At 38.9% G+C, this 14,205-nt stretch overlaps 1 protein-coding gene across 6 annotated transcripts in view; it reads left to right on the forward strand.

Moving 5' to 3' along the window:
• Window positions 1-12,726, forward strand: part of LOC115045873 (paired box protein Pax-7-like) — a 48,140-nt gene extending 35,414 nt beyond the window's left edge. For 4 of the 6 annotated variants that reach the window (XM_029505813.1, XM_029505815.1, XM_029505816.1 and 1 more), the window contains exons 8-9: window positions 4,719-4,983; window positions 9,699-12,726. In XM_029505813.1, the coding sequence (XP_029361673.1) occupies window positions 4,719-4,983; window positions 9,699-9,814 (381 nt within the window). In that variant the 3' untranslated portion in view covers window positions 9,815-12,726. The remainder of the gene's footprint in view (window positions 1-4,718; window positions 4,984-9,698) is intronic. The other 2 variants (XR_003840908.1, XR_003840907.1) reach the window with 2 other exon arrangements.
• Window positions 12,727-14,205: the final 1,479 nt, after the last annotated feature.

Here is a 14,205-nt window from a genome sequence, read left to right on the forward strand (position 1 = left end):
CCATGTCAACAAATCAAAAAGGATGTACACATATATTTACATCATTCCCATAATGAGGAGAAGAGTGGAGGTAGGGGGGGTAGATGTTAATTAGAAATCATCTGAAAAACAGGCGCTGCTTCGTTTTGGCAAGAATCAAAGCAAAGGAGCTTTGTAACAAATAAATAAATAAATAAAGACCTACTCAAGAAATCTGTCAGGAAGCAGAGGAATTTAAAGCATACCCACTGATGGAATGTTTGTAGGATATATTCTTTTTTATTTATCAGAGTATGTTCCTCTGAACGCAGCCAAGGGTGCTGTATGACTAACTGAGTGGGTAGAAAAGTGTTAAGCCCTTCCACTTCCTGTGGTGTGAACTGATGGTAGGCGTTGATTCACTGCAGTAATGCTAACAATTACAACCTTAAACTTCCATCTGCTGTTTTATGTGTGCCATCACTGTTACGCACACACTACAACCATGGCCACAGAGAATACATTATCCTGATTCTTGTTTCAGCTATATGCATCTGGCTACAGCGAGCTACACTGAACCTATTTCCAAAAGAATCAAAACAGTTTTTAGTTTTGCGTTCACATTAGGGATAGCTGTGTCCTGAGTCTGTTCTATTTACTGGGGTAAGGATAAGTGGTAGCCCAACATAGCCACCAAACAATGATTTTTCACAACAGCACTTCAAACAAAGGGGTATGAAAAATTTCCCAGCATACATTGGATGCTCGGGCAATATACTAAAGAAACCAAGTCAATAAATTAGAATGTCATCAAAAAGTTCATTTGCTAAAGAAGCTGGTAGTTCACAGGATGTTGTATCCAAGTACATTAATGGACAGTTGGATAGAAGGAAGAAAGAATAAATATCTGAAAAGTACAGTCAATTCCAAAGTGCCTTAAACCTTAAATTCTATAGCCACCAGGGGGCAAGTCCACTGGTTGTATAAAGAAGTCACATTGAATTGAAGTCTATGGGTAAATGGCCCTACTTCATTTGATTGAAAGTATAATATGAGTCTATAGTTTTGTTTCTCATTCAACACAATCATGTTCTTTTTTATTCATTCATTTCAAACCAAACAAAATGATACCACACATGCAACATGACAAACAAACAACTCCGCAGGACACAACCGATAACAAACAATTAACCCTAATCCTATAAAAGGGGATGAAAGAAGCAAAGCTGATGTATTCTTTTTGTTCTTTGTTCTTCTTTCTATGGTATTTTTATTTATTTATTAATGGCATGGCTACATTGTATTTGACAGACACACAAACTGCAAAAAGATCAAAAAATCAAGATAGAGAAGGTCAAATCCTCTTCAGCAAATGTGGTTCCTTTTGACTTCAAAAAACAACATGGTAATGGCCAAATTACAAACGGGAGCCTTTTTTGTATTTAGACTTTACAAAAACTCTTCATTGTCCAAGTGGAATAGGATTAATTAATTAATCAATAAATTAAAATATAAAATAAAATATACTGCGAAGAGGCATTGCCACAGTGCAAAATTGCATCTAGTCTGATGGTCAAAAGATTCCTTTTGGAGTCTTCCACATGCCTAAGGGCAAACTCTAGATATATATGTATATATTCCTATTTTTACATTTTTGGGAAAAAAAAAACAAATATAATAATAATCAACACATTGTTTGTTGCCAAAAAAGTATTTTGTTCAGGCACTAAAATGCACAACCACAGTTTCTCCTTGTATACATACATATTTGTATCAATGTGCACCCATGTCAACACTCTACTCTGTCCTTTAATCTGTTTTTTATATTATATTAATATTGAGCTGTTCCTACTTTGGCCCACAAATATCACCTAAATTCCTCATTATATGTGTTATTCTTATTTCATGAATTGTTTCCCTCCATTTTGTTATTTGTAGTGTCACTGGATTCAGCCAGTTTTTGGTAATCTCCAGTTGAGATTTAATACGAGTTTCTTCAACAATAGCTTTTTCTTTACCACACTCCCTCAAAGTTTCAACAGGGGGGGAACCTGGGAAGCAGCTGTGTCCAGAATCTTTTCAATCTCAGCTGGTGAAGCTTTCAACTCCTTTTTTGCTTTAATGGTCTAATTGTATGCTGGAATGCTGATTAAGTAGTAACTCATCTTTCCAGATGCATATGTCATTATGTTGCAATCACTTAGGGCACATTCACTGCACTCTGGTAATTGTCAATTCACAAACTTTTGAGACTACAACACGATTTGGCTGGACCTTTGTCGAAACAATTTATTTAAAAGGAGATGAATATTTAAGCACCCACTTATTTTAATTTAAATTTTAATTGATTAAAATTACTTGTTTTCACTTTTCGGCAGCACAGTGGCATAGTGGTTGTTGCCCCACAATAAGAAGGTTGCGGGTTCAGTTCCCATCCTGGGGCCTTTCTGTGCAGGGTTTGCATGTTCTGCCCGTGTATGCATGGGTTTCCTCTCACCATCCTGAGATACCATGTTTGGGTTGAATGGTGACTCTAAATTGTCTGTAGGTCTGAGTGTATGTGTGAGTGGTTGTTGGTCTCTGCCTGTGTTTGGTCTGTGATGGACTGGTGACCTGTCCAGGGTGACCCCGCCCTCACCCAGAGTGAGCTGGGATTGGCTCCAGCACCTTGCAACATGGAAACAGAAAAGCAGAATGGATGAATGCTTAATGAATGTATTCACTTTGAGTTTTGTAAATTCTTGTCAAAATACCCTAATGTTATTGACCTTAATTCCATTAACAAAAACAGTTAAAAGAAAAAGTATTCTTTTGAAATCTAGAGTTTTATGGTCAAAAGCCATCTTGAGTTGCAGTTATTTTCAGTCCTACTGGATGACTTTGTGTGTACCAATCAACTTCTGATCACATCTGTTTCTTGTTGAAGCTTTAAATATTGAAATATTTTTTATTTCAAATCAAATCAAATCAGATTTATTTGTATAGCGCCAAATCATAACAAAGTTACATCAAGGCACTTTACATATAGATCAGGTCTAGACCAAACTCTTTATAAATTTATTTAAAGAGACCCAACAGATCCCCCGATGAGCAAGCACTTGGCAACAGTGGCAAGGAAAAACTTCCTTTAAGAGGCAGAAACCTCGAGCAGAACCAGGCTCAGGGGGGGTGGCCATCTGCCTCGACCGGTTGGGTTGAGAGGGGAGAGAGAGAAAGAGAGAGAGAGTGAGACAGGCATTGGAGGAGGAGGGGTGTAGGCAGGAACATGTTGCTGCAATGAGTCCATGGAGTTGAGCTGTAGTGCAGAATTCATGAAATATGGGACCAGCAGGTGTTGCAGGAACATGGGATGGCGATGAGTCACCACCTGCAGGATGAGGACAGGGAGAGAGAGAGACTTTGGCAAAACATGGTTAGTAAATGCAGTATAATTGCTTATTATACATTATATATTGCTTATTTATGCCTATGAACATTTTTTCAGTTTTTCTTTTTTTTTTCAGTCTTCAGGCTTACAGCCTTGCACAAAGGACATATCTGCTCATAGCAAAATGGCAGAAACTGATTGCATAATTACCTCAGATTTCATCATGATTCTATGTTCAGCACTGATGTGCTCAGTCTTCCTTCCATTTACTGTGACTGAGCAGGACAGGGATAGATCTTGTCTGACACCAACAGCCTCAACATCAGCCTTAATCCCAGCCATTGTACACAGACTGACACTGTGAGGTAAATCATGTTTTACAAATCCCAATTCCAATAAAGCTGGGACAGTGTGTAAAAATATAAATTAAAACAGAATACAATGATTAGCAAATCATTTTCAACCGATAATCAGGTATCTTTTGAAACCTGAAAACATTTCAGATTTACCTTCTCAAAGCTGCTGAAAACAGCTTGTTTGTGTCTTTTGACCTAAATGAAAGTTGGCAACACAATCGCAGTGAACAGGAATTTAAATTTGATTGTTCCGTTCCCCAGTTCAGGATTTCAAGTTCACAGCACAGTACAGATACAGCTATTTTCCTTTGGCTTGGCACTGTACTGATGGGTCTGTCCTCTCATGTTAGTTACCCAAATGAGGTTCTGATTGTTTAACAGAGAACTGTAAATTATATAAATTATGTCAATGCTGGTCTGAATGAATGTGAAGCTGGTGTCAAATTTGGCTGAGCAGAGAAACATTTTGAGTAAACTCACTGCAACTCCTCTCTGTCAAAGGGGAGGCCTGCTTATCTATTCTGTTACAGTTGAAATAAAAAACTATTTAATTGATGCTTGTGAGTTCATGCTAAATATAAATCTTTTTTTTTTTTTTTTTTTTTACACAAGCACAAAAAGGCTACTCTGCTGTGACATGCCACTTCCTTATTCACTCGCTGGAAGCCCCTTACCTCTTTGCCCAGCTCAGGTATCTTTTGAGGGTCTGAGCTTGAATCTGTTGTTTTGTTTTGTATTGCTAACCATTTGTGCTGTGCCACTAAGGCCTACTAACTACAAATTTCATCAAATGTGTGTCTAAAATTTGCACTTCAAATTAAAAGTTTCTTTCTCTGGGAAAGGAAGTTTGTGTGCTTCCAGGGGAACATTGTAAATATCTTGGTGGCATTAGAGGAGAACTCTGGCAGCCATAACAACCATTAAACATGAGTGTGATGAATATTCAGAGCAGGTTACATGCTCTAACAAGTGCTGGTGCTGATGAGACATGTTGTTCAAAGGAATATCTGCTGACAGCATCCTCTCTGTGTTTGCAGGTGATGAGCATCCTCAGTAACCCCAGTGTTTCCTCACAGCCACAGCACGACTTTTCCATCTCACCGCTCCACAGCACCCTGGATTCCTCTCCATCCAATTCCATCTCAGCCAGCTGCAGCCACCGTTCAACTGAGCCCCCCATTAAGACAGTGGACAACCTCCCGTCATCTCAGTCCTACTGCCCGCCCACATACAGCACTACCAGCTACAGCATGGACTCAGCTGTGGCAGCTGCTGGCTACCAGTACAGCCAATATGGCCAGAGTGAGTCCTGCTTTCCAGACTAACTGAACTAAAAACAATTTACCTAAAAAAAACAAAAACCTTGTTTTATTATGCAAATAATTGATATAGCCAAGTTTTGTCACACAAGCCAAGAGACAAATGGACTAATTCAGCACCGTGTTCAAATTCTGCTCTGCTGTTTATTTATAATAATACATACCTGGTCAGAGTCACAGCATAGACAAAATATGTGTAAATTGTGCAGTTTGCAGGATGCAGTATTCATATGCCACTCTCTCTTTTGTCCTCATTTTCAGTGGTACTTGTGTGCATGTATTCAGTGCATCTTTTATTTGTTCATGACCATGAGTCTTGTAATAATTGTGATCAGCACACCTACATGTAAGAATCATGGATGTGCTCAGGAAATTATATGAGAGATGCTCACTGGGTCTAAACATCAACACTGATCTCTAGACTATAGGCATTATTGAGATAAAAAAAAAATAAGTGGCACATTAACAGCTAAACAGGTTTACAGTAAAAAAGTTTTTCCATGAAACTGATTCCCACATTTTCACACTCACTATAGTCTTACAGCTGTGTTCCTGCCATGATGATTCAGAGCAGCAATGTCAGTTTGTCTGCCTCTGGTTTGTTGCATTAAACAGGCTGAGTTGGACAGACGATCATTATACAAAACCAAATTGTAAAAATTGCTACAGTTGCTGAAATATAAAACATAAAGTAAAAATTAAAACTTCTCCTTTAAATGTTGCTACAAACAATAATATTGTTGTGTCGATTTGATCATTCATCATAGTGTTTTAGCATTATTCCAGCTGATGGGTTAAGGACATGACCTAAGATGATCACCATCTTAGGGCTCAACATATACACTTTTAACCTTATAATGCCTCACACAAGAAATAATTGACTAATAATAATAATTGAAATAATTGAACAAAATGTAAAGGCATTTTTTGTTTATATCATATATGTCACATTACCTTACACTCAATTTATGCAATGTTAAGAACCTGGCCATCTGTAACATCTGCATCTTTATTTTTTTGGCTTTTCAATCTCTTTTTCTTTATTTTGCCAAGTGGATGGTCTCATAAATGTATGTCTAAAGACATACAGTACAGACCAAAAGTTTGGTCTGTACTGGAAAGTGTGTCCAACCTTTTGTCTGTACTGTATATACATTTATTTATTTTTGAATTAGCTTTCATCATCTAAAACGCTAATAAAGTTACATTTAAACTGTACATACATAAAGTATTCAACCCCGCCTCCTTAAAATTTTAACCCTTGGTTGCATTGTGACCTAACATTAAAATTTTTAGGTTAGTTTTTCTTCTCATCAATCTACACTCAGCACCCCATCATAACATTACAAACAGAATTGTAATGACAGAATTATTACATTACATTTTTGCTAATTTATAGAAAATGTATGCTCTGGCTGTGCCACTCAAGGATTTTCACAGAGTTGGTCCTAAGATACAAGCTGTGTTATTTTGGTTAGGTATGTAGGGTTATTGTTGTGTTGGATGGTGAACTTTCACCCCGGATTGAGGTCCTGAGCACTCTGGACAAGGTTTTAATTCAGGATATTTCTGTACTTTGCTTCATTCATCTTTCCTTCAATTACAATCCATTCGCCCAATCCCTGTAGCTGAAAACCCCCCCACAGCATGACATTGCCATCACCATGTTTCCCCATGGGCAGGTGATGAGCAGTACCCAGTTTCCTCCAAGCATACCACTCAGAATTGAGGCTAAAGTGTTCAATCTTGGTCTCATCAAACCAGAGAATCTTATTTCTCACAGTTTAGCAGACCTTTAGGTGGTTTTAGGCTTTCCTGTGTCTTGCACTGAGGAGAGGCTTCCGTCTGGCCACTCTGCCATATAGCCCAGATTGATGGAGGATTGCAGTGATGGTTGTCTTTGTGGAACTTTCTGCCGTCTGCCGTGTTGGTGGGTGTATCAGCTGCCTGCTCTGCATACTTAAACTTTTAATGCTGACCTTACCATCACCTTCTCAGACAGCCAGACGCAGAGGAATTGACACCATAACAAAGTGTGCCAGGACGTTTCACTGGACAAAGGAATATCCATGGTAAATGCTGGATCACTAGCAAATAAGACATTTTTTCTTAGGAACTTGGCTGAAAGTTGGTGAGTCAGGTCCTTTGCCAGAGGAGTAGTAAGTAATTTTAAAATTAATTTTAACTTTAAGAAACTGATGATGTTGTCTTTGCTTTAGTTTTGAATTGAATATGTTGAGAATCGGTTGCACCCACTGCTGTGCAGTGATATATCGGCCGCCGAAATATAACAAGGATTTTTTTGTTTGTTTGTTTGTTTTGGGTTTTTTTATTTATGACGGGCATTATGCGAGAATATGAAAGGGCACTGATCAGCTGAGAGAGGGGTCACAATTTGCTTCAGCTTATAGCACCGTACAGTCAGGGCCGCTACGACTGTAAAACAGCAGAAGTATACACCACTCTCTTTACTTCGACTTCCCACAGTAGAAACAGTACAAGCACACTCCCAGATGTATTGACAGTGCAGTGCTACAAGTATGATCAGTATAAATTTGAATTTTCTGTATGTGTTTGTTTAGCCTCATTGACTCTAAACAAAACTGTGATATCCCCCCATATGTTTCTAAGGAGTGGTGTTGAAGCTTAAAAGGGCACTGCTTCATATCTGCCATCATAGCAGTATATGATTCCATCTTTAATTACAGAGCGTCGATGTGAGTGGAGCTGAGACTTTGGTGCATATTGTGTGACATTTACAGACTCACACACACCTGTTACTAAGTGCAGCCACGGTTTCAATTGTACATAGATTTAGCTATTGAAAAATTGTAAATAGGTGAGTCATATAGATTCTTTTATTGCTGCCATCCAACTCATGACTCATGTTTATCAGGCTTTAAGCTTGGGTGCAGTATTTGCTAACACATCTGAGGACATCTGGACCTGTTGCATAAGAATTAATCTGACCCCACATCAACTGTCTGATAACCAATCTGATCACAGTAAAGGAAAACAGGGTATATGCACGCATTTCTACAAGAAAATTTGTAACTGATCCTAATGGAAAGTTCTTGAGAGAAGAGAAGACCCCCCAACCCCCACCAACTCCCCCTTCTAGAAACCATCCCTTGCTTCCATATAGACTTTACAGTTGAGTTGAGACATTTTACTTCTCTCTTGTTCTAATTCAGGAAGCTCCCGACAGATTAAAGTACACTCTGTCAAAGTAGCTGAGACACGAGTGCATGTGTGTCAGTGCACCTGTGTTTGTGCATGTGTGCATACATTTTGGCGTGTGTTATCAGATGAGCTCTATCTTAGCGGCAGAGGACTCTCAGCGTGACTGCTCAGCAGGGATTTAAGGCATAAACCTGGCTGACAGGAAAAACAGCTTCTTTTAGAGGGCCTTACTAAACCCTTGTGAGAGACAAACACACACATAACACTGTTCCCCCACTTGCTGTCTGGGTGACTGGCACCTTTGCAGACAGACCTTCCCACCCACAGGTGCCCCTCTTTCTCTCAGTCCTCAGCGCAGAGTGACAGCTTTTCTGTGCATGCTAACATCCTAACTGACAGGCCATGGTTATCATCCCCAATAACCCGAAAAACACACATACATGCAGACCCAAACACACTATGTCACCTCACATCTGCTGTCAGCTCTCCCCTCTGCTTTCCTATTAAAAAGAAGTTATCATCAGCAAACCAGGGAGGGGCAGTATCATTGACAGTGAGGGAGAAATATGCTGAGCTTTAATGCCAGCTTTCACACAAGCCCAGTTATTCTGGTGACTACCTGTCTGTCAGCCTGTCTACCTATTAAGGCTGCTTTTGTCTGACTGTCAGACAAAGTGTCCTATTCATTATTTGTAACTGAACAACAAACACCTCTGCAACAATACAACATGTTAGAAGGATAAGTGCCCATATTTAAATCCCATGTTCAGAGTGAAACCAACAATGATTTTAGATGCCTCACCAGGACCTCATGTATCAGCGCTTCACTGTGGCACACAAAATATAAAACCACATCTCAACGTTAGTCCATGTCCAAAGCCTTTTAAGACGAAAACATGGAAATTATGGACCTCATGTTCACCTTGGCACAGCATTCTGCACTGTCAGCTCACCTTTGGACAGCGCCTTTATTTTTATAAACAAAACAGCAGTTTAATAGGAGGCACTCACTCAAAGCTGCCAAAACTGAAAACAGAGATGCTCAGATTACACATACTTAGAGGGAGGGGGTGCCTCATTCTCTGCTCAGTACATTATTACTCCAACAGGTCTTTATAGAGAATAGTTATTATTTTAAAATCAAGTTTACAGAGCCTGTGAGTCAAACAAGAAGCTGTTAAAGTAAAAAGAAATCACAGACTGCTGTCCATCTAAATCCTATAGACAATGATTATGGACATTTTTTCACCTTGAATACTGTAATTTGACCTGTAATAAATAACCAGCATATGCCCTGGCCCAGAACTTCTGACCCTTCTGAACTACCCTGGCATGGTGAATTCTCTGTCGTGTTTCCACAGCAGCAGCGCAATCGTGTTGTACTCACTGCATATCATAACACCCTAAAAGTTGAACTAGTGAACGTTTCATTATTTTGACCCTTGCATATTTTGATTTGCAAAAAAGGGAATGGCAGATACTGATGACCTTTGTTCCTTGTCTCTTCCTCTCCAGCTGCTGTGGATTACCTAGCCAAGAACGTCAGCTTGTCCAGTCAGCGCAGAGTGAAGCTGGCCGACCACTCAGCTGTACTGGGACTGCTGCAGGTTGAGACGGGCCAGGCCTACTAGCATTGAGCTAACACATTGAAACAACATAACACCTGGTCACCAGCACAACCTGCACCTCCTCCTACTATCCACACAAATCTCCCAGTAGGTGTGTGTGTGTGTGTGTGTGATATGAGACTGATATTTTGTGTTTTATACTTTGTGTTAGTGTTTCTCCAGAATTCAAGGATTGAATGAATGAGCTTTAAATATTTCCCAGGGGACCAAATTAATCCACAGTGAGCATCTCCACTGTACTGAGTGGAGGACAAGTACCAGAGATTTTAAGCATAGACAGTTCAAGTGAAGTGTAACCTCCACAATATATTTCACACAACCTAAGAAGGCGTTTACTATGAAGTGTGGTAGGTCTTAATATGTTTTTTATTGGTGAGGACTCTCACAGGATTTCAGGTCGTTTTCTAAAATGTCTGTTTCCACGCTGAAACAGCAGCAGGTACACCTTTCCTTCTCCTCCTCCTTGGTTGGTCTACATTCAGAGAGAACAATGAGCACTTTGGTCACAATGAGTTCAAACTTTCATGGATCTGTTATTGACTTTCATTCCTTCAGAGATTTCTTCTGGCTTTGGTGTCAGACAACAGCTAATGAATTCAACCTCACACTCCACACATCATTCCAGCCACGTCATGGGAAGAAAAAGCAACGGGTTTATTAGTGGTAATTATTACCGAATACTACAGATATGGATACAGAATATCTTCACAATGTATTTGCAGGTTAAAAAAAATTGCTCTCAATAATCAGTATCTACCTGTGTGTGTGTGTGTGTGTGTGTGAGTGAGAAAGAGAGAGAAAGACAAAGAGCAAAACATCCCTGTTCTGATACCATAGTCCTCTATCAACCTCAAAACTTCCTTCAAATTCCAGCAGTGTTTTGAGATTAAGCAGCTGGTAGTCACTCTCCAGTTCTTGCAGCCAACCTGGTACCGGTCATTGCAATCTTTCTCCATTTTATTTCTTTTAATTGTAGTTATTTTTTACATTTTTCGACATCTTTGAAGACCAACATGAAGTATCCATTTTAGTGTTGACAAAGATCAAAAAGTCAAACCCTAAACTCTGACAATTGGTGTCATTGATTGGTGATTTCAATTTTGTGAATTGCCCACAACTCTTTCATGTTAAATTCTCCATGATATCATTTCAAATAGAGTTCATGTACCTGCACCATGTCATCAGTAAGTGCTTGGCATTATCTGCCTGCCTAATTTGAAGTGTGTTTGTGGCTGATCACAGAATGCCCCTCTGTCCCACTGTGTAGCTGTGAGGAAAATCAGGAGAGTTTATCACCTTGGGTGTAGTGCTCCCACAGAACACCAGAAATTATTGTCAGTTTGCAAAATCTTTATCTTCATCATTTATTTTCATTTTCAAGCTTTTGAGGTTTCTTCCATGATAATGCAAAAGCTGTCAAGTTCAGGTTTATTGTCATACAAATGTCATGTGTTGAATAATGTGGAAGAAAACATTCCACCTTAAAAGCGTGCAGCTAGCTTAGCCCCAATTTTGTAGAATGATCTCCCAGCTTTGTGTTAACTTTGCCTACACTGATCAAGCTCCTCATAAAATCAGTTTAATATTGTGTATATGACACAACTGACAACTGACATAAACTTCACTGTAGCAACAGTGGTCAGAAACATACGTGACTACTGTTGCAACCTGTACCCCAGCTGTAAGTGTCCTCTGAAACAAATAACACTACACCACTGTGCATGAGTGATAAAGAGCCTGTAAGTTTTTATCTAGTTGTATTTTTTAAATCTCATCTGAAACAGCCTCATATCTAAGATTATCTGACATTTTCAAAGAACTGCATTCATAGCAGTAAATTAAGCCTCTAATCTGCTTCCCAGTATGCATTATCTGCCTAGTAAAGAGCCAAGAAGACAAGTTTGTGTTTGCTGTTTCAGTCAAAAAAAGTCAATGCTTAATGCATAAATTTTTCTCCCACTGAGGGTACATCATGCCATTTTTCATATCTGCTCTAATCTAAGTTTTGTTTTTCATTTGCAGTAAATTAGCGACACTAAAAATATACAATAGAAAGCTCAAACTCAGTGTTTTTTATTTGATCACTGCTCTAATATTTGAGAAGTTATGGAAACAGAATTCATCTATGAAAGTAAAAAAAATCATCAAAATCCAATCATTTTACCACTGAGAGAACATTTTTTCACTCTGACATGTCTTTGTTTGTTTCATGTCATCCAATTTTGTACAACCTACAAATTGCAGCATCTGCTCGAAGGATGGGTTTCTAGTGAAGTCAAACTTTCTGTAATCACCTGCACTGACCAAAGGAAAGCTCCTCATTGCTCTGGTAAACCCAACTGCACAGCACTGCTGCGGAGACGCAGACCTCTCTCCCCTACCAGAGGATGAGTGGAGACCAGTGTGAGGATCATTCCCCTGTTCATCCTCACACAGGAAACGTCAAATGAAAGGTTTGACATGCTTCTGCTTTCTTTTACTCTTGGTTTGTTTGGGGTTTTTTTTTGTTTGCTTTTTTATTTGATGCAATTCCAAAAAGATGCTCGGTGTTTGACCATGTGCTCATTTGAAGATGATGACATTCCTATATGACACTAGTGTCCATATCCACTGCTGAGAACCATGGAACCTTTCTGGATTTGGGCTGTGTTAATATTTTATCTTGTGTATGTATATTTTTTTCACTGATGGAAAACCAAGGAGACCATTAAGGATGAACTGTATAGATGTACTGATTCACCCTGCTCTTCCTGTAGTCCTTGGTCTGCTGACTTTCTTCTGCATTCTGTTTGGCATGTGTGTAATATAATTTATTCTACCTGTATGAAGAACTAGACTAGTGACAATTTTGTAATACCATTTATTTCATCAGCCTCTTGGTGTGTCACTGTAACACTGGCATAACTGTTTGTTCATTAAAGCTCTACAACTGGACCAAGACCAGCGGGTTGTGTTGCTGCCCACTAACACCGAACTCGCTGATGTTTGTGCAAAGTTTAAGTTTGATGCTGCTGTGAGTTTAGGCAGGGGCCATCATACCGGAAATCACTTGTACACACTTAAAAGATGCTTAAAAATCTTCACTTGTTTCCATCAAAGAGGTTTTTACATTATTTCACAGTCAGGCTTCTGCTATTTGTGTTTTGTTTGTTTGTTTGTTTTTTATTGGTGGAATAATAACAATTATAATAATAACAGTAATGAGGCCCACTGTAGTTATTCATTGCTGTCCTAAGCTGTCAAACCTGAGTGGGTAAGTACTCAATTCTTTGACAGCAAAATGGATGAAAAACACAAATTTATATTTGTACTTACCCACCACAAAAAGTAATTCGTGGAAAATATCAGAACATTTTACATCAGAAAATTATTGAAAATGAAAACAAAATAAATCTGCCCATACAAATGTGCATATATATATATATATATATATATAATACATAAAAATATTTAGTTGTTGCACTTGAAAATATAAATTAAGTATACATCTATAAATGTATTACATATGATAATATATATGCATTTATATACTTAGAATATCTAAATAAAAATAAATGTAATGTAAGAAATTCCTTTGAATATACATTACTTTCATGGAACTTTAACAACAAGACCTTAAAACATTTGTCATTGTCAATGTAGTCATATCACTGATGCTCATTTGTGGTCAGCATGAATGTTCTCATTCATAGAACGTGACAGATCGAACACAGCAATTAAAGGATAGGCTGTAGACGGTTGACTCCCCCACACGGTGATTCCGAGGGTATTGTGCACTGGGAGTAGCGCTTTGTCAAACACTCAACACTGTCACAATGAAAACACATACAATGCCTAACATTTTCCTAAATCCCATAATTATTCTAGGATACATTATGTACCTGGGCTCCAGCTGTCTGATCACCACAGTGAAGGGATTGCACCTTCTACAATCAGCTTACAGGAGACAGATTGTTGTGATTGGCTAATAATATCAGCTTGTAAGTACTGTGCTTAAGGGATATGAAGGAGACAGAAGAATAAATGTGAAATAAATTACTCAATCCCTCTCTCCCTCCTCCCCAGCTGCTGCTGTTGGCCGCTGTTGTACATACTCTTCCGTATTTCAGCTTGCAGATTGAATTTTGCACATGACAAAAGAAAGTGAGGTGTGTTAGCCCCCGCTCCTTAGCTCCTGCTACTGTCACCTTCTTCATCTTTCATTTGGTGTCAAGGTTTTCCCTAAGTCTGGGTTTCCCCCCTCTGCTATAATCTCCCCATTCCCGTAGCCTTTTGAAATTAAGCTAAAGGGAAGTGGGGGTGTCACGCCAACCTCTTTATTCCACCACCAAGACCTCAATCTGTTTCCTCGGTATGGAAAACGGTTTCAGCGTGTCTGCGTCAACACATCTGAG

Source organism: Echeneis naucrates, chromosome 7, assembly GCF_900963305.1.
Source record: "Echeneis naucrates chromosome 7, fEcheNa1.1, whole genome shotgun sequence".
Lineage (NCBI taxonomy): Eukaryota > Metazoa > Chordata > Actinopteri > Carangiformes > Echeneidae > Echeneis > Echeneis naucrates.